Source organism: Piliocolobus tephrosceles, unplaced genomic scaffold, assembly GCF_002776525.5.
Source record: "Piliocolobus tephrosceles isolate RC106 unplaced genomic scaffold, ASM277652v3 unscaffolded_20, whole genome shotgun sequence".
NCBI lineage: Eukaryota > Metazoa > Chordata > Mammalia > Primates > Cercopithecidae > Piliocolobus > Piliocolobus tephrosceles.
In genome coordinates, this window is record NW_022302087.1 from 2,674,716 (window position 1) to 2,700,997 (window position 26,282).

General features: G+C 41.8%; 1 protein-coding gene across 1 annotated transcript in view; it reads left to right on the top strand.

Annotated features, from left to right (window-relative positions):
* LOC113225271 (myosin-15-like) overlaps window positions 1–26,282 on the top strand; it is a 142,999-nt gene that overhangs the window by 7,979 nt on the left and 108,738 nt on the right. Inside the window, 10 exon segments of the mRNA XM_026456880.2 lie at window positions 2,830–2,856; window positions 2,858–2,978; window positions 10,696–10,802; window positions 14,966–15,109; window positions 16,545–16,701; window positions 17,342–17,369; window positions 18,677–18,770; window positions 20,964–21,056; window positions 23,651–23,714; window positions 24,202–24,297. Of these exon segments, the coding sequence (XP_026312665.1) occupies window positions 2,830–2,856; window positions 2,858–2,978; window positions 10,696–10,802; window positions 14,966–15,109; window positions 16,545–16,701; window positions 17,342–17,369; window positions 18,677–18,770; window positions 20,964–21,056; window positions 23,651–23,714; window positions 24,202–24,297 (931 nt within the window).

A 26,282-nucleotide genomic window follows, 5' to 3' on the forward strand; every position in this document is an offset into this window, starting at 1 on the left:
TTGAGATGGAGTCTCGCTCTGTCGCCCAGGCTGGAGTGCAGTGGCCGGATCTCAGCTCACTGCAAGTTCTGCCTCCCGGGTTTATGCCATTCTCCTGCTTCAGCCTCCCGAGTAGCTGGGACTACAGGCGCCCGCCACCTCGCCCGGCTAGTTTTTTGTATTTTTTTAGTAGAGACGGGGTTTCACCATGTTAGCCAGGATGGTCTCGATCTCCTGACCTCATGATCCACCCGTCTCGGCCTCCCAAAGTGCTGGGATTACAGGCTTGAGCCACCGTGCCCGGCCCATTTTCTAATTTAAGATGTTGCTAGGACTGGGCTGTGACAAGTGTGTTATTCTATAAAATTGTAAAGCCATATGTGCAACTGGAACCTAAAGAGACCCAGAGGTCAGTAGGACATTAAGGGGTTAATGGATGCTGGAGGGGGCCAAGGAGAAAGAAGGATTTCGATCCTTTTTTTGCTCAGGTGAATCATTCTCTTGGCTTCAGTTACCTATCTCCAAATGATGGCCAGGCCTGCCCCACTCCTGGCACCTACTGTTTCCTACTTTCTAGTGCCTGCTCCTGTATATTCTGTTCCTTGTATACTTTTAAATATATTAAATGCTCCAGACTTGCAGGGAGAGTTACACAGCTGTGTGCTCTATGTCTTGCTGTGATCTCTTCATCTCTGATGTTATAATAAGAACTACTTGTAAAAATTCTGTTAATTATGAAATATAAGCACATGGCACACATTGACCGACCAGAATGGAATGAAATGAAAGGTATTTCTCTCCTTCTCCCACCCATCTCCTGCTCTCACTACTCAGATATCCATTTCTTAGGTATCTTTTCAGGAAGTTTGTACACACATGTATTAATGGATATCTTTTATATTCCCAATAGACTTCCTGAGCTCTGCTGTCTACTGAGTGCAAGCCACGAGGAGGTCACACATACAGGGAGGAGGAGGATATAGTGCGTTCTTTCACAAATCCAGACTCACAACTTGTCTCCCTGACTATAGCTTTTCCTCATCCCCATCTACCCAGAATATGCTGCCGGAGCCATTTTCCTGAAATACTGCTTTCCTCATGTTCCTGCCCACAGAGTTGATGATGTTTCCTATCATCTATTTCTAAATTTCTCTGCCTTACTTTCAGAGCTTTCCTTTATCTTGAGTTCTTCTATATTCAAATGTCTAACAATGTTATTACTGTTATAATGATTACAAAACCTGAATCTGAATGCTCACCCGCAGAAAAATCAGTTTTGTCTTTTTCCCTGAGAAATGCTACCTTCAGTCCCAACTCTGGAGGGCCATCATGTATGTTGTTTCTCTTGAGCATGTTTTCTTCTCTCCACTTCAGGAAATGTTCCTGTACATTAAGACTAGTGCTTGCATTACATAGGCGAGGAAACTGCACCTACTATCGCTAAGTGATTTCCCACAAGTCACATGCCTCTTTTCTGGCAGAAATAAAACTAAGTCTTAGCCTAGACCACTAGTCTTTGCTTTAAGCCATATTCCTTTAAACTAGATCCTAAAAGTGGCATCTCTATACCTATCCAAGCCACCACAAAGAAGAAAAGCAGATTAAGTGCAGTGAAATACATTAGTTTATTGGATTTGTTCATTGCAAGAGAGTAAGTGATTGCAGTTCATTCTGAAGTGGGTGCTGATCTGTCCTCAAAGGCAGCACCTGAGCTAAGCAAACTTGGCAAGTCCTTCTCTACTTTCTCACCTATAAATGGGACGAGTAACACTTGCCTTGCACACTTGAGTGAAGAGGAAGACTTTTTTTTGTCCAAATAGAGAGAATAACAGCTTATATCATTTAAGATCATGAAGACCCAGTTTTCATTTCTTCTCCTCCCTGTTATCAAATGTAAAGTGTGAAAATTAAAGATAAACTATGTCCAGTGTTTGCTATACAGTGGGTGCTCAATGACTTCAGCCTTGACAATCTGCCCAGCAACTTGGTCCCTCTAAGACTGATACTTGCCTGGCTTGAGCCAATGAACTTCTTTATTTACTCCAGCCTCACTCACATCACCCTGTAACCTGCTTGTCACCTTCTGCCTGGGCTTCTTCATTATTGTTCTTGGCCAGGTCTCCCAAATGCCCATCTGTGCTTGTATTTTTGTAAATCATCTGCTCCCAGACACTTATTTCTGCCAAGATACTTATCTTTTTATCCCTTTACTGTCTACTACTGAACATTTATCTGAACCACTTCTCTTTGTAACCATAGTCTGTCTATGACGGTCTGTCTACTTGGGGGTAATTAGATACCTCGAAACACCTCTCCCCTCCTATGAAAGGGCCTAGTGTCCACAACTTGATGTTTCTCTATCTGGACCATCCTATCATCTCTCAGAACTCCATGGCCCAGGGTGGCATTATGACTTTCACTGACTACAGGCACTTCTGTCTTTTAAGGACCATTTCTCCACAAAAAATATTAAAAATCAGATTTCATAACTGTGTTGGCCTAAAGATGAATATAATCCAGGCTCTGTTCATTAATATGTATCATTCATATTACACTTATATTTTTCTTCTGATTTAAAAATAAATCAAACATTTTCATGGGCTCCTAAAAGCATCATGGGCCTCAGGCACTGTGCCTTCTATGTCTAGTGTGTAAGTCAGCCCTGCTAGAGTCAGATATTCTTGAGTCTAATTTTGTATGAATTTGAGACACAGCAAAGAGAAAGAAGGGGCACAGGTAGTAGTAGGAAAACTTAATACTCTTTGGTCTATCTTTGTGAATGATTGCTCATTTAGAGCTTGATTTCCACTTTTTTCTTCTCTGTACCAACTTTTTTCGTTTTTTTTCCAGTGTGAATCTTTTCTACTCACATTTAGGCCTAGCCTTTTTTTGGTGGATTGCCTCAATAAGGATGGATCTGTCAGAGCTTGGAGAAGCCGCAGCCTTCCTCAGAAGAAGCGAAGCTGAGCTGCTTCTACTACAGGCCACGGCCTTGGACGGTGAGACATGTGGTGGCTGCTGGCTTCACTTTATTTTGCTCCTTCAAGGTGGTGACTAAGATTTGGTTGATAGAGAAGAGTCATCAGTTCTAGAGCCTAACTTATTTGCTTGGGGTGTGATCAGCCTCTAGGAAACAGCAATTGAGGGCCTCTGAGTATTCAGGGTAGGAATGGTGGCTGGGAGGCAGCCTAGGCCCGGGCCCTACACACTTGGTCCTAAGACAGGTTTTCTCTTCAAGAAGCCCCTGTTGTAATACAGACACCTGCAGGAATGGCCACAGACAAAGCCTTTCCTAGAAACCTTTTAGTTATCAGTGAATGCCACAGTAGATCGAGGGGCCTGTGACTTATACTGATAGGTGACGTTTGTACATTGTGGGGAAGAAGAAAGGGAAAGACTCTGGTAAGGCTGCAGACTTTGAAGTTGTCTCTGGCTCTCCAGAATTTTCTTAAGTTGGAGCTTTGCCTCTGGTGGTCTTCTAGGTCAGCAGGGTCACTTAGCCAACACTAAGCAAAAGATAACTAGGAGACTTGCTCACCGTGATTCATAATTCCTTGGTAGTTACAGGCAAGGACAAAGGTTAATGAGGATTTAGCCTTAAAAAAAAAAGGGCTAAGTTCTACATTGAAATCTCTAAGTAAATGTTATTCTTTTTCCTGCTACCTTTACATGTCTGTGTTGAATTTCAGCTAATTGGAGATGTAGAAATCAGATTCACAGTGTGATATAGCATCAAGCTACCTACATGTCTTAATCCAAAATTATTCAGTAGGTGCAACAGAAGGACTGGCTGAATGTTGTTCTAGTATTCAGAATTAGTCAACATTAGACTTCAATATGACCAATTATAATTCAAGGCAGTTATGGAGGATATTGTATTTCCATCACAGACCAGTTCTGGATCGGTTCCCAGTTTCCAGTCATTGGATTCATGACTGTGGCTAATTATAATCCATCAAATCAAATACAATAACTGAACTATCCCTGAGGTCAGAACTGGTCACACAGAGGCTTATCGCAGGTAGTTAGATAATGCAGGACAAGATAATAGTGGTGCCAGGAAGAAAAAAAAAATTGGGCCTAAGCATTAGAGATAATTGGATGATGCATTTATTAAAATCAGCACCGTAAATAATTACTTAAAACATAGCAATCTACATAATTTTCTATTAATTTTTTGGACCAAAGAATCCTTCCTCATAGAAATGCACTGGCAGCAAAGAGACAAGTGTTAGCAAAAGTTGTTCATCTTCCCAGGCTGGTAGACAATGGAGTTTGCTTTTTTGAACTCGGGTCAAATGGAAGCAGTGTGATGACAAGTATTTAGCAGGTAGTCTTGGGTTTAAATTCCCTGTCCTTGACCATCTCTAGCTGGATAATTAGAGCAAATCACCTCACTTTATTGAGCTCTGGTTTCCTCATTTGTCAAAGGAGATGATACTTGTCCTGTCTACCTTCCTCCATTGCTGTGAGGACCAAATGAGACTATAAATGTGACAAAAATAAATATAATGTATTATTATGATACCTGAGAAGGAAAACTAGAATTCCTGGGTGTCAGTGAAGAAGCCCAAGTGGTTTTAGAGCTAAGACAAAACACCATTCCAAAGTCAAATGTAAATAATTCTTATATTAGAACATGTAAGCAATCTATTTAAAATAACTCTAACACTGAATATAGTATTACCCCCATTTTAATCGATATCCTAGAAAAACGATTCGAAAGAAATACTTCAAATACATAACAGTGGCTATCTCTGAGTTGTTTGATTATGGGTGATTAAAAACATTCTTTTCTTCATGCATTACTCTTCAAGTTTTCTTCAATAAACACATATTAGCTTTAAATTGGAAAAGATATTTAATTGTCTAAAGCTATGAAATCATATAGGAAAAGGCCTACTTTACAGATGAGAATACGAACGGCCAAAAGAGATGAAGACATGTGGCTTTATATCTTGTTACAAGCGAAGCCAGTGTTAAAATTCTGGCTGTCTCGCTCAAATCCATTGCTGTCTGCATTTCCAGCTCTGCATTATTCATGAACACCAGGAATTAAAATTGACGGAGTTCATTTACTTCATTTTTTAAAATGCCCCTGTCAGGGTTTGGGCCTCAGATGAGAAAGGATTTCTGATAATTTTTATCCCCCACTAAGTTTTTCCAGGGTAAAAGAGAGACTTCATCATGAGGCAGGCGATGAGCCTACTCCTGAAGAGAAGAATTGGAGGAGAAAAAGCTAAGCATGTGTTAGAGGAGGCAGGCTGTAATGGAGAAGCACTGATTCAGGAGGTGGATGATCTCATTTCTAGAGACATTATTACAGTGACTGCCACTAATTAGCTATGTGACTATGGGCAACTCTCTTCATCTCTCTCCCAAGGTTCTTTTTCTAAAAAGAGAGAGAGATACAGAGGGAGAGAGTCTGTGCCAGGTGACCTTCAAGTTTCTTTCAAGTGATAACATCTGGTTTAAAATGCAGAGCATTTTACCTTAAACACACAACAAAAAATATATGCTAACTGGGTGCTTTTCAAAAACAAGCATATTTTCATAGACATAACACAAAGCAAAATCAGTTTTTGCAAAAAGGGACCAAAATAATGAATACAATGCAAAGCCAGTATTTAAAACACAAATGATAAGTAGAAAGCAAATGCACAATCAGCTAGATGGGAACATAAACTCCTCTTGCCAAGCAGTTTTAGTGGTGAATTGTTTGTAATCAGGGAAACGAAGAAGGCAGCACTGATAGCAAGAAAGTTGTGAGCAACCAAATTCTTTGCAGAAACAAGCATGGTGGAAGAAGGGGCGAATGGTGCCCAATTGCAGCTCTTTTGTACACACTCCTTCCCCAGTCTTATTGCCTTCCTCTGGGAAATAAGGACCATCTGTCCTGCGGCAGTGAGCCCTCTCTAGCTTTTGTGACTCATATATTAGAGGTGATTGTGGTGACTGAGTTCACATTACCTGTTAGTGTTGTGGTTATAGTGGGGTTTTTACCTGTGTCTTCCCTAGGCATTCATTGGCTAGCATTTTCCCTCTTTCAGCCAAAGGCTTTCACCATCTACCTGAGTAGCTGTGACCTGGGGACTTCTGTGAGCTTCTACTAAGGCTCATTTTCATATATATATAAAATATTCATTTTCCTTTAAAAGGAAAGTGTGATATATTACATATACATATATACACACACATATATATACTTTTAAAGGAAAATGAGCCAACTCCTGGGTTCAAGTGATCTTCCCCGTTCAGTCTCCTGAGTAGCTAAGACTACAGTCATGCACCGTCACACCTGCCTAATTTTTATTTTTTTATTTTTTATTTTTGAGACAGAGTCTCGCTCTGTCACCCAGGCTGGAGTGCAGTAGTGGGATCTCTGCTCACTGCAACCTCCGACTCCCTGGTTCAAGTGATTCTCTTGCCTCAGCCTCCTGAGTAGCTAGGATTACAAGCACATGTCACCATGCCCAGCTAATTTTTGTATTTTTAGTAGAAATGGGATTTCACCATGTTGGCCAGGATGGTCTCGATCTCCTGACCTCGTGATCCACCCGCCACGGCCTCCCAAAGTGCTGGGATTACAGGCGTGAGCCACCACACCTGTCCTTATTTGTTTTTTGTAGAGACAGGACTGGGGGAGTAAAGGGTCTTGCTATATTGCCCAGGCTACTCTTGAACTCCTGGGGTCAGGATATCCTCTCACCTTGGCCTCCCAAAGTGCTAGAATTATGAATGTGAGCCACTGCACCCAGGCCCTTAAAATCATAGTTTTTACTCATCATCACTATCTGCTTCAAGTGGGAGAGAAAGAGAAGCTGCCTCAGGTGTTCATAAGAGTTCTGGCTCATTTCACCCCAGACCTCTTGTTGGTTAATTAGTTTATGGAGGGCTACTTTGCTTAGGGATGGGGTATGGGAGTGAGGAAGGTGAAGAGAGAAAAAGAACATATGGGGGGCAAATAATATGAGCTGGTTATGTTGTGTGACATAAACAACCTGTTTGGACGAAGGGAGGCAGGATGGTGCACTTCCGGGTTCTTCTTCACCACCAACTCTTCCCGTGTGTGCGAGAATGCAGCTGACGCCCGGGAAGGTGCAGATTAATCAGGCATGCACCAGGTGATGTCAATCCGAGGAGACCAAGATTTACCTGGTGGCACCTGCGGAGCGCCCCCCCCCTCCCCCAACATGCCCGTGCCCCGCCTATTGCCCTTCCACTCCTAGAAAAGTTGCTCCCAGCAGATGCGCCAGGGGCGGGCTTTCTCAGCCCCCACTCTTGTCGGGACTGTATTAGAAACTCCACGCCCCCACCCCCCCCACCAGCTCCGGTCCCTGAAGCTAGATGACCAAAGAATAAATTTGCAGTTTTGCTTTTAGCCTTGCCTACTCGCTGGTTCTTTTGTGCCCACTCTGGTGGTCTTAGAAAAACAAATCAGTTGGTGCCGAAGACCCGGGAGGAGACCCCTCCTCAGGCCTCTAGGGATTGAGGAACCTCCTCCTGCTTCCACACCGCAGACGGACCAGGACCTGAGACCCGCTTCCCTCACTCTCACGGCCTCTCTGGGGTAAGTGCCCTTGTCTCCTCTTTACCTCCCTCGGCCAAAATCCTGCGAAGGTCCGAGGTCCATTTTGAGCCACCAAGTGGCTCAGGAGACCCGTTCAGGACGGAGATGTCCACCTGAAGGTACTCTCCAATTTGGCTCCATGAGCCTCCAGTCTGTCTTTGCTGGTTCCAAAGGACGCTTTGAAGCCAGGCAGAGATCCACTTCCATTTCCATTGTGTCCATTGTGTCCCTCGGCCAAAATCCTGCGCAGGTCCGAGGTCCATTTTGAGCCACCAAGTGGCTCGGGAGACCCATTCAGGACGGAGACGTCCGCCTGAAGGTAATCTCCACTTTGGCTTCAAAAGCCTCCAGTCTGTCTCTGCTGGTTCCAAAGGACGCTTTGAAGCCAGGCAGAGATCCACTTCCATTTCCATTGTGTTCATTGTGTCGATAAAGAGGAAACAAATGGGAAACCCCCAGTCCAAATTTCTAAAGAGCACCCCCTTAGGGTGCCTCCTAGCCAATTTAAAAACCTTACAGCTCGAACAAGACCTTAGGAGGAAGCGGTTAATTTTCCTTTCCACTGTGGCGTGATCAACCTCAGCAATTTCTGCCAGCGGCTAGGCAAGTGGTCCGAAATTAATTACGTACAAGGCTTTTGGGCCTTAAGCTCTCGTCCCTATACTCCTCCTTCTCTCCACCCCCTCCCTTCCTGCCCAGACTCCTCCTTCCTCCTCCTTATCTACTAGTAATCCACTCAGTCCCATGCCTCCTTCGGGGCCCCCAACTGGCTGTCTTGAGTCCCCTATCTCTGCCTACACCCTCCTACAGTGTTAGCACCTTTGCGAGAGGTGCCTGGGGCGGAGGGGGTAGTCAGAGTACATGTCCCTTTTTCATTGGCCGATCTTTCCAAAATTGAGAAGCGTTTAGGTGACTTCTCAGCTAATCCTACCATATACATAAAGGAATTTAGACACCTTTGTCAGGCCTATGACTTAACTTGGCATGACCTCCAGGTTATCCTAGCCTCTACCCTAAACTAACTGAGGTTCTAACCCAATATACCCGGTTAGATCCGGCCTCCCCCACAGGGACCACCATTTTGGCATCTTATTTCATTTCTCAATCAGCTCCTGACATTCGTAAAAAAAAAAACTTCAAAAGGTAGAGGATGGTCCTCAGACACCAATAAAAGACCTAGTTAAATTAGCCTTTAAGGTCTATAACTCCAGAGAGGAGACGGCAAGCTCGCCTTGAACAGAAGGTTCAGCTCCTAGCAGCGGCTTTACAGCCCAGTTGTAACCCCAGGCCAGAGAGCACACATCCCACAGACTCCAAGGCTGCAAAAAGAGCCTGCTATATAAGTGCGGCAAGGCAAGACACTATGCCAACAGGTGTCCACAGGGTCCCCGAGCCCCAACGCAGCCTTGCTATAAGTGCAAGGCATCAGGACATTAGGCCAGTGAATATCCTAACCCTTGTCCACCAGCAACCCCCTGCCCCGCTTGCCAGCAGGGAGGACACTGGAAGTCTGATTGCCCCACCCTGAGAACAGGTGCTGCGTCTCCACGTGACCCCCTTTCCCAGGATCCTGGGAGCTCCTTCCAGCTCCTACATCTGGACGACGACAACTGAAGGTGCCGAGACTCGGGGACCCCCATCACCCTCGCCGAGCCGCGGGTAACTCTCCTGGTAGCGGGTAAAACAATTTTTTAATCGACAGTGAGGCTACCTATTCTGTTTTGCCGTCCTTCTCTGGACCTAGCCTTCCATCCAATATCTCTGTAGTAGGAGTAAGCGGAAAGCCATCCACTCCACAAAAACTCCACTCCTTAATTACTGCCTGGCCAACAGCTATTTTGCACACTTGTTCCTCATTCCCAACTAAAAAGGGCCCCCACCTAAAGCAATCAGTGGAAATCAGTTTGGCTTTCCCCCACTCGCCTCAAACTTACTAAATTTTCTTAACTATCTCATACTCCCCAACCTTGCCAGGACCTTCCTTCTGGGTTTTGCCCATATTCCAACAAATGCTTCCATTCCTCATTCCTATACTAATACTGTGCCTTATTTTATTCTTCATCCATACGTCCAAATACCAACCATGGGCCCTGACCTTAACGACGCCCCTTAACAGCAGGAAGTAGCCAGACAGACCACGGCGCCCCTTTATCACTATTATCAATAAAAGGTTGGACTGTTTGGACGAACGGAGGCAGGATGGTGCACTTCCGGGTTCTTCTTCACCACCAACTCTTCCCGTGTGTGCGAGAATGCAGCTGACGCCCGGGAAGGTGCAGATTAATCAGGCATGCACCAGGTGCTGTCAATCCGAGGAGACCAAGATTTACCTGGTGGCACCTGCGGAGCGCCCCCGCCCCCGCCCCCCGACATGCCCGTGCCCCGCCTATTGCCCTTCCACTCCTAGAAAAGTCGCTCCCAGCAGATGCGCCGGGGGCGGGCTTTCTCAGCCCCCACTCTTGTTGGGACTGTATTAGAAACTCCACCCCCCCCCCAGCTCCGGTCCCTGAAGCTAGATGACCAAAGAATAAATTTGCAGTTTTGCTTTTAGCCTTGCCTACTCACTGGTTCTTTTGTGCCCACTCTGGTGGTCTTAGAAAAACAAATCACAACCCATATTCTCTCTTCTCAACCTGCCCCCCTGCCAATTCCACCATGTAATTTCACTTAGCTGACTTTCACTCCAAGATTAGACGTGAGGTTTAAAGAAACACTGAAGAAAGAATGTAACCATTAATCTAAATTTTCACTTAGTTGTTCCCAGACCTTTCTGAATGAGTTTTTTTGGGGAGGGAATCTGGAAGGGGTGCAAGCACCAGGGCGGTTAGGTGGTTACCTAAATCCTGGGGTGTGAGTGGAGGAAAGCGTTGGAGTTGGGAGGGATGTTGGGAGGTAACTTTCTTGTAGCAAAATGATCTATGGCGCCCCCAAGCTGCTGCTTGCTGAGATGTTTCTTGTTCCTGTAGAGCCATTATGTGAGTGAGTGTGTCTTCAGGATGAGCTTTCATGATTTTATATAACTTTGCAAGTTCCTGTAGTCAACAAGCTGATTTAGCAGAAATGAGATTAGATCTATCAGTATGAAAGTGTCCAGTGTATATTTCTGTAAGTACTATAGCTATAATCCATTTTTTTTTTCTCTACAGGGAAGAAGAAATGCTGGATTCCTGATGGTGAGAATGCTTACATCGAGGCTGAGGTAAAAGGGAGTGAAGATGATGGAACAGTAATTGTTGAGACAACAGATGGAAAGGTAAAGAAATTTTTATTTCATTGTGTTGATGACTATGTTCTCCATCAAATAACTAAATATATTATTTCTATAATATTTTAATTAAAGACCTGGGGTAGGAGATACCACTGACTCACTGTGAAGTCATTCATTTTAAGAAGCTCCTCCTTAAGTCAATGGGTACAATGGCTCATGCCTGTAATCTCAGCACTTTGGGAGGCTGAGGTGGGCAGATTGCTTGAGCCCAGGAGTTTGAGACCAGCCTGGGCAACATGGAAAAATCCTGTCTCTACAAAAAATACAAAAATAAGCCAGGTGTGGTGGTATGTGCTTGTAGTCCCAGCTACTCGGGAGGCTGAGGTGGGAGGATCACCTGAATCTGGGGAGGTCGAGGTTGCAGTGAGCAGGGATCCCACTCTGGTTGCACCTCAGCCTGGGCAACCAGAGTGAGATCCTGTCACCAAAAACAAATAAACAAACAAACAAACAAAACTCCTCTTACCATCAAAGATTTAATGAAGAACAGTGAATAAATCAGAGTAACACAATTGCCAGTGGCAAAGATTATTGACCAGAACTCTCAGCCATTTCCACTTTTTCATCAATGTTTCCAGTTAGTATTTTTTCAAAAAGGTATCCTGTGGGATGAATAAGGACTTAAGAAACCATGAAGCAAGTTGTGTTTGTAGGATCAAGAGTGAGATGTAGGCCGGGCGCGGTGGCTCAAGCCTGTAATCCCAGCACTTTGGGAGGCCGAGACGGGCGGATCACAAGGTCAGAAGATCAAGACCATCCTGGCTAACACGGTGAAACCCCGTCTCTACTAAAAAATACAAAAATCTAGCCAGGTGAGGTGGCGGGCGCCTGTAGTCCCAGCTACTCGGGAGGCTGAGGCAGGAGAATGGCGGGAACCTGGGATGCGGAGCTTGCAGTGAGCTGAGGTCTGGCCACTGCACTCCACCCTGGGCGGCAGAGCGAGACTCCGCCTCAAAAAAAAAAAAAGAATGAGATGTATAATTTGAGTAAAAATGGCATAGTGTCACAGAGATCAAGTGATGGGTGAATGGCCAGTAATGACAAATGCTACAGAAGGAGATTAAGAGTTGGAGAAAGTCTTGGATTTCAAAATTAGGAGGTCATCTATGACCTTTGAAAGAAAATGTTATGCCAAGTGTTGGGGTACAAGCTAGACTGTTTCACAGAGGAAATGTGCAGTGAAGCCATAATACCCCCAGCCCCTTCTCCCTGCCACCAAAGCATTCAGAGCAGCAGGGTAACATTGAGAAGACAGCTCACTCTCAGAACCTTTGCCTATATTGCTGATTTCACATTACCTGCCACCCCGTGGTATAAGCTGGGCCCCATTTCTATCCTACTTCAATGAATGCTTCCTTATAGATTTTGCAGATGATTCCTGCCAATGTTCACTTCTCTAAACTCCTTTAAATTCTGTCTCTTCCCAAATCCATAACAAGCCATAAATAACAAGCAGATATTGTTGATATCAAGAAAGTTTGTCTTTTTAATGGTCTATTTGTTTTTAGGCAATTCACCATCTAATGTGTTGCCATCTGATTTTTAAAATTCTAGAAGCCACTCAAACTACCACACAGAATGCTTTCATATGTCTTCCTGACAGTCAATATTTGTTATGTAAAAAATCTCAAATTAGGTAGATGTTATTTGACTCTTCATGAAATTAAGAAAAGAACTTGGTCCTTTTCAACTGGAACATAAATAGGTGGACAAGGGAAAATTCAGCAAGAAATTTTCCTTAGTCCTAAATCAGTAAACGAAGAAATAGACTCAGTCAGGGTCATTTAGCCTTGGGACAATATTTTATTAGAAAAGATCCCCCAAAGAAATCTTGTACCCATTAGCAGCCATTCCCCCTTCTTTCCTCCTGCACCAGCCCCAGGCAATCACTGATCTACTTTCTAGTTCTATAGATTTGCCTATTCTAGCAATTTCAGATAAATAGGAGCATATAATCAGTGGCCTTTTGTTTCTGGCTTCTTTCACTTAGTATAATGTTTTTGAGGTTCATTCACATTGTCACATGAATAAATATTTCATTCCCTTTTATGGATAAATAGTATTCCATTTTATGGATATACCATGTTGTTCATCCATTCATCAGTTGATTATCACTGGGTTGTTTGTATGTTCTGTCTGTTATGAATAATGTTTCTATGAACATGCATGTGCAAGCTTTTGTGGGGACACATGTTTTCATTTCTCTTGGGAGTGCATTTGCTGGATCATATGGTAACTCTATATTAAGCATTTTGAGAAATTTCCAAACTGCTTTCCAAAGTCGCTACCATTTTACATTTCCATCAGCAACATATAAGAATGAAACTTTCTCCATATCCTTACGAACACATTTTATTTTATTTTTGATTACAGCCATTCTGTTGGGCATAAAGTGGTATTTGAATGTGATTTTTATTTGCATTTCCCCAGTGACTAATGACGTTGAGCATCTTTTCATGTACATATTGGCCATTTGTTTATCTCCTTCAGAGAAATGTCTATTCAAGCTCTTTGCCCATTTTTTTAATTGGGCTATTGCCTCTCCATTATTCAGTTGTAAGAGTTCTTTTTTCTTTCTGGATGCAAATCCCTTATCACATTTGGTATTTGTACATATTTTCTCTCAGTCTAGGTATTGTCCTCTCATTTTCTTAATGATGACCAACTAAATTTTATTAGGCCTCCAGATGTGAGGCTTGCTCTTCTGAGCACATTCTCCAAAACAAACTACTTTGCCTTCAACAGCACTTAAGGTGATTTGTGACTATAATGTGGTTACAACCATAGGGAGAAGAGCATTAAAGCCGTTAATGCAGGTAGAAAGAAGAGTCTGAAGGTGGTTTATTTTGTCCTGCTTGTCCTTCCTTCATGTAATGAAGGTCCCGTTCCCCCAGCTTTACTCTGTGTCTCCCTGGCTCCAGGATTCCTCTTTCTCATGTTAGAAGTGACTACACTTCCAATCACCTTTGGTCTTTGTAACATTAACAAAGGCAACAAATCCAGTGGGTGTAAAGTACTACTTATTGATGAAAGTTGGTAATGAAAAAAATGGAAAAATAGAATTAGGGAAAAGGGGAGGTTTTTGAAGATGTATGAGTTAGGATTACATTCTCCATGGGTTTGAGGGGAGATGAGGAGTCCTTGAAATACAGAAAGTGAAGGGACTCAAAAGAAGAGGGATTACTGTTAGAACAATGTCGAAGAAAACAGATGGATAGAAATTGAATCAAGAATGTAAAGAGTGTGAGAGCCTTGGGAAGAAGCCATCACCAACTAGGATTAAATGGGGCAATCAATTGACACAAATATGTATTAATCATGGAAAAGGTATAGAAAGCGTGTTAGGAAACCTGTGAGAAGAATCCCAAGAAAGTATTTGATAGTAGAAATGCATCCATATTAATCAAGATATTAATATTTATTTACCATATCCCAAGCATTGTGATTATAGTTATTAAGCATTTAATAATTATAGTTATTAAGACAACAACATCAAAAATGAACATGCATGTGCAAGTTTTTGAATGTCATTAAAGAAGACAACATCAAAAATCCTTCTTAAGGTATTTATAATCTAGCCAGAAAATAGTCTAACATAGTCAATTATTAAAACATACACAAGACTATTAATGTAAAGATAGTACAAGTGGTAAGACTTAACAAAAGAGGATAAACTAATAAGCTGGAGTAGTTGGGAAGGTTTGAGGGAGGAAACAGGTTTTTTGAACTAGGTCTGGAAGGATAAGGTCTGCCTCCTTAATCCTCCACTCCAAGCTGCTTCTTCTAAATTTCCAAGGTATGTTGGGACATCAAGGGCTGAAAGTTGGGGGTTAGATCGTGTGTAATATGATCTATGTACTCTTAGAGGCAATCAGGGCTAGCCAGAAGCCACAAGATAAGCGTATTGCATGACAGAAAATCTTGAAATAACAAAAATACTATGTTTACTTCATCTTTAGCGAAGGACAGGACTTTTTCAGGGAGCACCTGTTTTTTTCCATGAAGTTTGGCTTAATTTCTTCTGGCCCCATCCCCTAAGGAGGCATCATTTTTATCTTTTTGAGTCTGAATATTCTTTCTGATGCATGGGAAAATGAATAAGCATAAGAGACAGGGGAATATATCATGTATTTTTCTTCTCTCTGCAGAGTCTGAGCATAAAAGAGGACAAAATCCAGCAGATGAATCCTCCAGAGTTTGAAATGATTGAAGACATGGCAATGCTGACTCACCTCAATGAGGCATCCGTGCTGCATGCCCTGAAGCGACGCTATGGCCAGTGGATGATCTATGTGTGTAATATGCTTTCCTGCTGAACTGTCATGCTGGCACTCAGATTGCATGTCCCAGTCTCTCCTGGGTGATCTCTCCCATTGAGTCTAAGCATGCTCACATGGGGATAGTCCTTGAGGAATGTCTACTGGGAAGGGACCTTATCTTAACATTTCCCCAGTTTTATTTTGTCAAAATTCATGTGCCTTTCCACAGGTCACCCTTAGTTAAAGCATGAGACTTGGAGCCTGACAGACTAGCCATCAGCACTGTCACTTGCTTGTTAAGTTTCCTAACTTCTTGAAGTTGCCTTATCTATAAAGTGGGATAACAATGTCTGCCTCTCCATGGGAGCTTGGGGGATTAAACAAAAGAATGTAGGTAAAGCACCTAGTTCAATGCATGTCACCTAGTTAGTGATTAATGAGTGAGATGATTTCTTCATCATCATTAAATTGATGATGGTTGGTTGCTCAGGTTCTTTGACTTGCTCAAAACCTATGCAGCAGAAGCAGTGCTGAGTAGATTAAGCTAAGATGTAGCATCTGGGACCCATGGCCATAGGACCCATGGCATGCAACCAGCTTGCTCCTCAGCTCTCTGATTTACCATGTAACTGTATTAGTTTCCCTGAGGCGCTGTAACAAAATTACTACAAGCTGGGTGGCTTAAAACAACAGAAATTATTCTCTTACAGTGCTGGAGGCCAGAAGTCCAAAATCAAATCCGATCAGCAGGGCTGCACTCCCTCTGGAGGCCTTTGGGGAGAATCCTTCCTTGTCTCTTCCAGCTTCTAGCGGCTCTAGCATTCCTTTTGGTTGTATCACTCCAGTCTCTGCTTCCATTGTCACATCACCTTCTCCTGTGTGTGTCTTTTATAAAAACACAAGTTATTGTATTTAAGACCCACCTGGATGTCATCATCTTGAGACCCTTAACCCTTAATTACATTTGTAAAGACTATTTTTTCCAAATAAGATCTCATTCACAGGCTCTGGAGCATAGGACATAAACGTATCTATTTGGGGGCCATAATTCAACCCCTTCAGTGACTGAGTGACCCACATGAGCCATTCCTTCTCAGTGCCCTAAAAATCAAGCCCCTAATCTTGCTGAGGCAGAGAATCCCCTCTGGCCTCAAATGCCTGATGGCTGGTTACTGAAATCTCTGCAGTCCTGCCATTAGGGTCCTCTCTGTCTTCAGAAGCTCCATGTGTCAGACTTGTTAGTAATTAGCAGGTCTCCCAGGAGAGAGGTAATCCCAGGTCCTGATGTTACTCTAACCTGGTTCTGTCTCTTCTTGTTAGAAGTCCCTTCTCTACATGATTCCAAAAACTCTCCTCTGAGTTCCTTTATAAGTAACATTTGAGCGAATGTTACTTGACAGTGGAAGAGCTGACAAACCTGGAAGTATTTCTAATCTAGTTTCTGAAATCTTTTCTGATCTTCCCTCAGACATATTCAGGTCTCTTCTGTGTGACCATAAACCCTTACAAATGGCTTCCCGTGTATAAGAAAGAAGTCGTGGCCGCCTACAAAGGGAAGAGGCGATCAGAGGCTCCCCCTCACATCTTTGCTGTTGCCAATAACGCCTTTCAGGACATGCTTCACAGTGAGTAGCTGCCCTACAAAATGAAAAGTAAAAATATCTGATCTACTTTTTTTCTATGTCCCTAAGAGGCACTTAGGCATTGTGAGCGGAGCATGGCCTTTACAGTTAGCTAATCACTTGAAGCCTCTGTTTCCTTCTAGATAAAATGTGGGTGAAATAGTACCTACCTCCTAGGGTTATTGGGCCGATTAGTTTGTACATCAAAGTGAGATAATGCATTTAAAGTGCTCGGCCCAGTGGCTGGCCCAGAGTAAGCCCCCTGTAGATGTTAGCCTTTATTATATAAAGCATCTGCTCTAGTGTCTGGCACAAAGAAGTTATTCTATAGATATTATTACACAATGATTCTTAAAGGGCTTAAAGTGTCAAGAATCTCAATCATTAGTTGGTTACCATTTGTATGTAGAGCAAAGAAATAAGCCTTTAATTTATATGTTCTTATGACTGGCATACATAGGGGCAAGAGAAAATCAATTTTACTCTGTACCATTTGAGTGGTATGTTTTTCTAACTATAAATGATGCTAATCCTTTCCCATGTGTCTGATTTCAAATTATAGCTAGGGAAATTTTGAATAAGTTCATACTAATACATAATCCTCGAACATAAGAATATTCTGGCATTTTTCTTTCTTTTGTAGATCGAGAAAATCAGTCTATACTCTTTACGTAAGTGTTTGCCTTGTTTTTCTTTTTTGGCCTGAAGTAAGTTTCAGTGGAAATAGATACCTCCATTTCACTGGGAATAAAACTTTGATTCACCGTCTTTGAATTAATTGCCCTTTAGTTGCAATACCTTTGAGGTAAGAAAAAGATACTCAGGAAATTGTCATTGTGCTTTAGTCAGTGATGACTCCAAATATGGTGTCAGCTAGTCTGCCTCCCTCATTTTCAGAGATCCTTTAGAAATAGTGCATGAGCTGATCTTAATTACCTTCTTGATGATTAAGAGAGCTACACTGTCCCAAATGGTCACCTTCAAAAGCCTCTGGATGGCTAAGCAGAGGGGCTGAATGTCCAGTAGGTATGCCCATGGAACATTTAAGAAGCAGTTGTGGGCAGCCAGATTGGGGCAGGCCAAAGTACATGAAGCAGTGAAAACTAAAAGATGGTGACATTTAGAGAAATAAGAAAGGGAGTGAAAAGGATAGAAGGAAGGGTCACAGTGGTATCTTATTGTATGTGAATTTTGATGAAAAGAGCACTGGCCAGCCAGGTAAAGTGTCAGCATGGTGACTGAGACTCAAGTGGCTGTGAAGTGCTAAAGTCCTTTACCTTCCCATGCAATGATGATGATACCACCTTGTACATTGGGCTCTCCATTGGCTTCAGTTATCCCAAGAGAGATCATAAGGTCTCAGAATTTTAGAGCTAGATGAACAGTTGGAGTTCAGACTTTCATAAAGATGAAAAACTATTTTCTGGAGTTTTGTATAGATAAAGGTAGGCAGGCCTTGATTCAATGATGCTTATGTTGAAGAGGCTATAGATTCACCACTGTGCTCTTCCCACATTACAAAGTTAGCTGGTTGTCAAAGGTAAGGTAAAGCCTAAAGCCCAACTCCCTGGTGAAGTAATTGGTAGCCTTTTTCTGAGAAGAGGGTTGGACTTGGCTGTATGGTAGCCTTCATATGTGAAAATCTCTTGAACAGCTGGTAGTGAGGAGCCTTGTCTAGTTAGAAGAGGTGCTTTCCTACTGTTTGTTATTAGGACCATAAGGAACAGGCTTCCTAATATTTACAAAATTTGTGATCTTTCTAACTCCAGATTTTTACCCATGCTGTTTTTCCAGCCTGAAATGTCCTTGCCTTTCTCCCAACCAATTAAATGTCAATATGTCCTCAAGTTCCATCAGAAGCTCTACTTTTATGTAAAAGCTTCCCTGCTTGCCATAGCCTATATGATCAAAATTACCTTTCTTTCATTGCATTGATAATCAGAACTAGTTAACTGTGTCACTGAATTTCAAATCACAGAGGAGAATCTGGTGCTGGAAAGACTGTGAACAGCAAACATATTATCCAGTATTTTGCCACCATAGCAGCCATGAGTGAACCCAGGAAAAAGCCGGTAAGTGTTTATAAAGCTTGGCAGAAAAGATGAGGTGGCCCTATCCACTGGATCATGGAAGCTCTGTCCTGACCACTTTTGGGAAGTAAGGAGGCAACGAGTGCCACAGGACAATTTGCAAATTATAGAGAAGTTTTTTTTTTTTTTTTTTTAATCTTTCCTTTGTTCCTTGAGAGGATCATCAAGTGCTCCAAACAATAACATGAAAACATTAATTACATAATCAATTTCACTTCTGCTTAAAGGGGCATTTTCTGGCCTGGTCTTTGTTGGATCTGTAAGTTAAGTCCTCAAGATTCAAACCATCTTACCTAAAGTCTAGAGTCATCGGTGGCTTGGATATTTCTGAATCCCTTTAGCTACTGTGAGATATCAAATTCCCACAAATATGCACCAATAAAAGTTTTCTTCATTCATACCTAACTCCTAGATCAAGTTCTAAATGCCTAATGGACATACCCCTCAATGTTAATCACATACCACGTTCAGAAAAATCTTTGCCTTCCCTATTAAAAAACAAAAACAAAAACAAAACGTGTTCATTTTAGTTTAGCTCCATTCACATGTTAATGGACATCATAATAACTTGAGGATAAGTAAGACCATACACATTGGTATGCAAAATAAAATTAGGTAATGCTGAATGGAACTCAAAATCAATGAGTTATTGAGCTGTTAGACCTCTCATTTTTCTATGTCTGGCATGATTATTTTGCTTTTTCAATTCGATACTGGATGTTTGCTGTTTTTGCAAAGTAAGAAATATATTAAAATAGCCATCTGGCTCAATTTTTAAACTATAGAAGTTTCTTTTCTAACGACCACATTCCTGAATTTGATTATTGATTTCTTTGGGTATCATTGAACTCCTTTATTTATTTATTTATTTATTTAATTTATTTTTTGAGACAGAGTCTCGCTCTGTCGCCCAGGCTGGAGTGCAGTGACCGGATCTCAGCTCACTGCAAGCTTCGCCTCCCGGGTTCACGCCATTCTCCTGCCTCAGCCTCCTGAGTAGCTGGGACTACAGGCGCCCACCACCTCGCCCGGCTAGTTTTTTGTATTTTTTAGTGGAGATGGGGTTTCACCATGTTAGCCAAGATGGTCTCGATCTCCTGACCTCGTGATCCGCCCGTCTTGGCCTCCCAAAGTGCTGGGATTACAGGCTTGAGCCACCGCGCCCGGCCTTGAACTCTTTTATTCAGTAGATATAACTTTGTTTTTACAAGCATTTTAGATTTTTGCGGGTTTTTTTTTTTTTTTTTTGGTCTGCATTAAATGGTTTGGTTTAGCCATTGAGTTTTATGATATAACACAATACATAATATATAACACTTCTATGGAAATCTTTGCTCGTGTATATATAATGTTCTCTAACTTATTTGAAGGACAGTAAACCCATATTACTGAGAAGGGATACAATACTTACAAATCCATAAATTATTGAGAATGATGTACTATATACGTTCCCCCATAAAATGGGGAATATTATATAGTAGAAGGGATATAAGAAGGGATATAATATTTATAAATCCATAAATTATTAAATACCATATACTATATAGTTACCCCCATAAAATGGGTCTTTGAGGCTGACTGGAAAACAATAAAGCCATGTAGATATGGTAGACAGGTCGATGATATGTTTTGGCCCATCAGCTTGAGCACACGTGATTCAAATTCAAGATCAATACTATTAAAAGTCACTACTCGGTGGGAACCTCTAGATTACTTAGGAAAAGAAGCAAGCAAAAGTGTAGTTTAATAACACCAAGAGTCTGTTGTATTATGCTAGGATAAATTTCCAGGTGCAAAGATCAGATGGGAAGAGAGGAAGATTAATGATAGGGGAAATACATGATATGATGTTTGTCTGTAAATAAGCTGGTATGTTTTTCTTTTTTATTTGGTGATGGTTTTCTTTTCCCACTCAGGCCAATGCCAACCAAAAAAGAAGCATTGCAAATAAATGAGCTCCCACATATTCATAGGGATATTGTATATTGTTAGCCTCTGTCATCCAACTGTTTTTCTGATTTCTCATTCCAAGATAATATAACCAAATTTGGAAGCAGGTTTTGGCCATTGGTTATCAAAGCAAGAATGGGGTTTGACCTGGAGATGGAGGGCTTGCCGCATTACAGAATTCTACTAATAGCTTAATCAACTGTACTTCTCTTTCATGTGTCTCAGGGGGCGTTAGAAGAGCAAATCATGCAAGCGAATACTATCTTGGAAGCATTTGGAAATGCTAAAACCCTGAGAAATGACAACTCCTCTCGTTTTGTAAGTAACATGATTTAGCATAATATCAAAGTATTTAATTTGTATGCAATGGTAAAACTCATATGGAAGCACATAGGTATGAAAAAAATTCTAGAACACCAAAGAAGGTCTTTGATTAAAGTTTGTAATGTTAGATTTCTCACAAACACTTACCATCTATATCATTAAGACTATTAAATTTTTATAAATAAATATACATCTGAAGAGTTTCTATTTGGTCAATTTCAAGAAAAAAGTATTTATCTTAATCGTTTCAAATTACACTCCCAGTAGAGAAGCTCACCCAAAAAATTATAATCATGCTTTATATTTTATTACGTTTTTAATTTGAAATATTTTCTCCTTCGTAATTTCCTAAACCCCTTATGACAAGTCAATTTAGTAAGCACTTCCTAATTCACTTACTACAATTACTGTTTGTACTCTTGCCTATGGCCTCCTTACCCCTGCATATTTTTCACTGAAGACTTTTTTGGGGGTCTGACGAGAAAGTATTTTTAAGTAGCTTTTGATAACTAGAATTCCCACGGAAGGGGAAGAATTTGGATTTCTAAACCTAGTTTAACAAATCCATATTATGCCAAAAATGACTGGCAGGGAGCCACTGTATAATTCACAAGAAAATTTGCAGAAGGCTTCCTGTTTAAGTCTCCGGGCATAATTAAATAATAACCACATGCTGATTTGGCTAGTTTCCATCCAAAGCCTTAGAGCTGCTCTGTTCACATTTAGATGTGCTTACAGTGTCTGGCTGGTCATAGCAGGCACTAATACTGGTTCATAAAACAACTGGTAGATTTGGGACTTGTTAGAATGCTAAAGGACTTTCTGCTGAAATATGAAAGATAGAAAGCTAGGGAAAAAAAGCAAGGGAGGAAAAAGGAAGGAATAGAGGGATGGAAAAAGAACATTTTTAAAAAGGAAAGAGGAAAGATAAGGAAAAAAATAAAAGGAAGAAAGGGGAAAATATCGAGTAAAAAGAAAGATAGCCAAGTGTGGTGGCTCACGCCTGTAACCCTAACATTTTGGGAGGCTGAAGTGGGCAGATCGCTTGAGCCCAGAAGTTCGAGATCAGCCTGGGTAACACAGTGAGACTTTGTCTCTACTAAAAACAAAAATATTAGCCTGGAGTGGTGGTGTGCACCTGTAGTCCCAGTTACTCAAGTGGCTGAGGCAGGAGGATGACTTGAACCCAGGTGTTTGAGGCTACAATGAGCTATGATGATACTACTACACTCCGGCTGGGCGACAGAGCAGGAACTTGCCTTAAAAAGTGATGAAGAAGAGAACAGAAAGGAGAGAAAAGTTGGAAAGACAGAAGGAAAGAAGTAGAGGAGAAAAATAAGCATGAAGATGGATCAGTGGAAGGAAAGAAAGAAGAGAGAAGGAAAAAGAAAAAGGAGTTCAAAATAATCAAGAAATCTGGGTTAAAATTTTCAATTAATACTAAATAGATATGTATATATATACCTCTGTATATGAGTATGTGCACACATATGTATGTACCTGCACGTTTGTATGTATGGGTATATATACATGTGTGTTTGTGTGACTCCCACTGTCCTACATATTTTAATGTACCTGTTCGATCCTCATGTACAGAGCTACTCACCTCTTCTTGCCAGGCTGCTGTCCTGCTCTGGTGCCTTCCTGGCATGGGCCAACCTCCACCAGGCTGCCTTCCTCCCTGTTCCAGCATCCTCATCCCACAGGCTCTAGCTGCCACCAGAGGGTGCCACCTCCTTAGCTGCATCTGGCATTCTGACATGGGCACTGGCACCTCTGGACAGCATTTCTGCCCCTCTAGATCCTGCCTTATGGCTTTTCACTGAAAGGAAGAAAGGGTATCCGTCTATTATTTAGGCCAAGGTGTGCTTTGAAACAAATTAGATCACATCACTCCTCTGCTTAAAACCTTACAATGTCTCCCAAACACACAAAAAATAAAACCCTACCCTTTCCCGTGTTCTATATGGCTTACATGATATGGAGTTTGTCTACCTCTTCAACTCCATTTTATGCCCCCTCTTTCTCTGACTCTCTAAGTTCTAGGATACTGGCTTTTCTTGTGATTTTATGTCAGAGCTGTTGCAGTAGCTGCTTACCCACTAGCCTATAAGATTCGTGAGGGTAGGGACCATTTCTGTTTTTCTTGCGTGGTATCTCCAGTGCCTAGAAGGTTACCTGGATCTTAGTAGATGCTCAATGAATGTTTGTTGAATGAACAAACAAATATGCTGAGGAAATATTTTTCTCATCTTTAGGTAAGAACAGTGAGGCCCAGAGAGATTTCACAGTGCCCACAAGAATACACAGGTAGCAATCAGCAGATTTGGGGCTACAGGCCAGAACCACTGCTTGTCCTGACAGTCATTCTGGCTTCCTCCAGATATTAGCTGGTGCTATCTCATCTCAAACCCACATTACATTTTTCTGTTCTTTTTTTTTTTTTTTTTTTTTTTTTGGTTTGTTTGTTTCTTACTTTTGAGGAAGTAGTTGTTTTGAGAGTTACATATAATGAAGCCCTTGCAAGTGCTTGGAAAATTTGAATAGGAAACTGTTCTGTGTCTGAGTGTGTTCTGTGTCTACACTAGGGCAAATTCATCAGGATGCACTTTGGTGCCAGAGGCATGCTGTCATCTGTGGACATTGATATCTGTAAGTACTCAATGCACTATCTGATTACTCTTTTTCCTCTTCCTTCCTTCTTTTCTTTTCTTTCTTTTCCTTTCCTTTTTTCTCTCTCTCTTTCTCTTTCTCCCTTCCTTCTTTCCTTCTTTTCTTTTCTTTCCTGACAGGGTCTTGCTCTGTTGTTCAGGCTGGAGTGCCATGGCATGATCATGGCTCACTGCAGCCTCAAACTCCTGGGATCAAGCAATCCTCTACCTCAGCCTCTCAAGTAGCTGCAGCTACAGGCATGTGCCACCATGCCCAGCTAATTTTTAAAATTTTTCTTTGTGGAAACGGGGTCTCACTATGTTGCACAGGCTGGTTTCAAACTCCTGGCCTCAAGTGCTCCTCCCACCTCGACCTCCCAAAATGCTGGGATTACAGCTGTGAGCCACTGCACTCAGCCTGATTTCTTTTGTTCTACATTTTACAAGAATGCCTAAGTATGAATCTTTATTCATTTCTCATCATCCAGATTTGCTTGAAAAGTCCAGGGTGATTTTCCAGCATCCTGGAGAGAGGAACTACCACATATTCTATCAAATTTTATCTGGACAAAAAGAGCTTCATGGTAAGTGTAGGATTCTGGAGCTTAGGGTTATTTCAAAACAAGAAAAATAAGCCATATTTGGGGGATGAAAAAGTGTTATTCAGTAAGTTTCTTAGCCTATTTAGACTTCAGTATATTCATCCTTAAAACTTAGGGAGTTGAACCAATTATAGAACTAGTGTTGTATAATTTTATATGGACAGACAGTAAATGGCAACACTTCTTTTTCAATTTGGTAGCAAAAGGAAGAAGAGTGTTTGAAAGTGGGTAGGATACCCAGCAGAGGTGAGTGGGTGAGTGTGTGTGTGTGTGTGTGTGTGTGTGTGTGTGTATGTATAAACGTGTTAATTTAAGGCCTCAATTAGAATTACCTGAGTGGTAAAGATAAGAGACCAGGGGAGGGAGATAGCATCATAGTGTGTGGTGGTCAATGGGAGTTTCCTCTCTTTTTTCTTTTTTAGTAGAGATGGGGTTTCATTATGTTGGCCAGGCTGGTGTCAAACTCCTGGCCTCAAGAAATCCTCCCACCTTGGCCTCCCAAAGTGCTGGGATTACAGGTGTGAACCACCATGTCTGGCTGAGGAGGCTTATAAAGAAGGGGAATTTAGGTTGGGAAACGAAGAATGGGAAGGGGATTCAGTCAGACAAAGTGAAGAGTGGAGGCTACTTCTGGTAGGAGGAAGAGTGTACACAATGTTGGGAAAGGGCAAAGCAGGAGCAGGGAACGGAGAGACCAGTTTGACTAAAGGAAAAGATTTGCATAGAGGAATAGTGGAGATTTTATTCTGATGGTTTCTGAACTCAGGGAGTTGGCAGAGCAAGTGTGTGAGTGTGTTGTGGGGAGTGAGGCAATAGGAGGTCATGATTTATTGAGGGCAGTATTTGGGACGATTAAGCTGGTAATGGGCAGGATGATGTAGAGGCAGAGATTTGGATGGAAGGTATTGCAAATGTCCCAGTATGAGATGACAAGACAGTGATCTAAAAGAGTGGGAATGGAAGGGTGGGGGAAAAGGGATAGATGCATGGAAGAATAGACAGGTCTTGGTAGTGACTGAATGTAGGAGTGAGGAAGAGTGATGAGTCAAAAATATCCCCAAGTTTTGTGATTTGATTAGGAGAATGATAGTGCCATAAACAAAATAAGAAAAAAAAAAAAAAAAAAAACACTGTGGAATAAGGGAATGAATTTCATGTATTTATTCAACAAATATTTATTCTGGAGCTTCCATGTGTACATCAGGCACTGCTTTTTTTTTTTTTTTTTTTTTATTAAACTTTAAGTTCTAGGGTACATGTGCATAACGTGCAGGTTTGTTACATATGTATACTTGCAGGCACTGCTTTTTAATCATGGGGGGTACAGTGGTGATACAAGATAGACAGGCCTCTGCCCTTCTGAGCTTACAGTCTAGTGTGGAAGACAGGCAACAAACAAGTACAGAATATATGATCTAGGCTGGGCATGGTGACTCATGCCTGTAATCTCAACACTTTGGGAGACTGAGGCAGGTGGACTGCTTGAGGGCAGGAGTTCGAGACCAGCCTGGCCAACATGGTAAAACCCAGTCTCTAGTGAAAACATGAAACTTAGCCAGGCATGGTGGCGGGTGCTAGTAATTGTGGCTACTTGGGAGGCTGAGGCAGAAGAATCACTTGAACCTGGGAGGCAGAGGTTGCAGTGAGCCGAGAATGTGCCACTGCACTCTAGCCTGGGAGACAGAGTCTCACTCTGTCTCAAAAAAGAAAAAAAAAATGCTCTAATTTCTTTGTAGGTTATATGGCAGGTGAATAAAGAAAAATAAAGTGCGGTGAGGGGACAGAAAGAAATGGGGTTTGGTAGAGTTGTGGATAGTTCTATTTTAGATGAAATTGTCAGGGAATTCCTCTGAAAAGACAGTATTTTTGCAGACACCTCAATAAGTAAGGGAGCAAGTAGGCAAAGATTTCCAGGAATAAAATTCCAGGAGGAGGGAACAGTGGCTGCAAAGGTCCTGAGGCAGGAA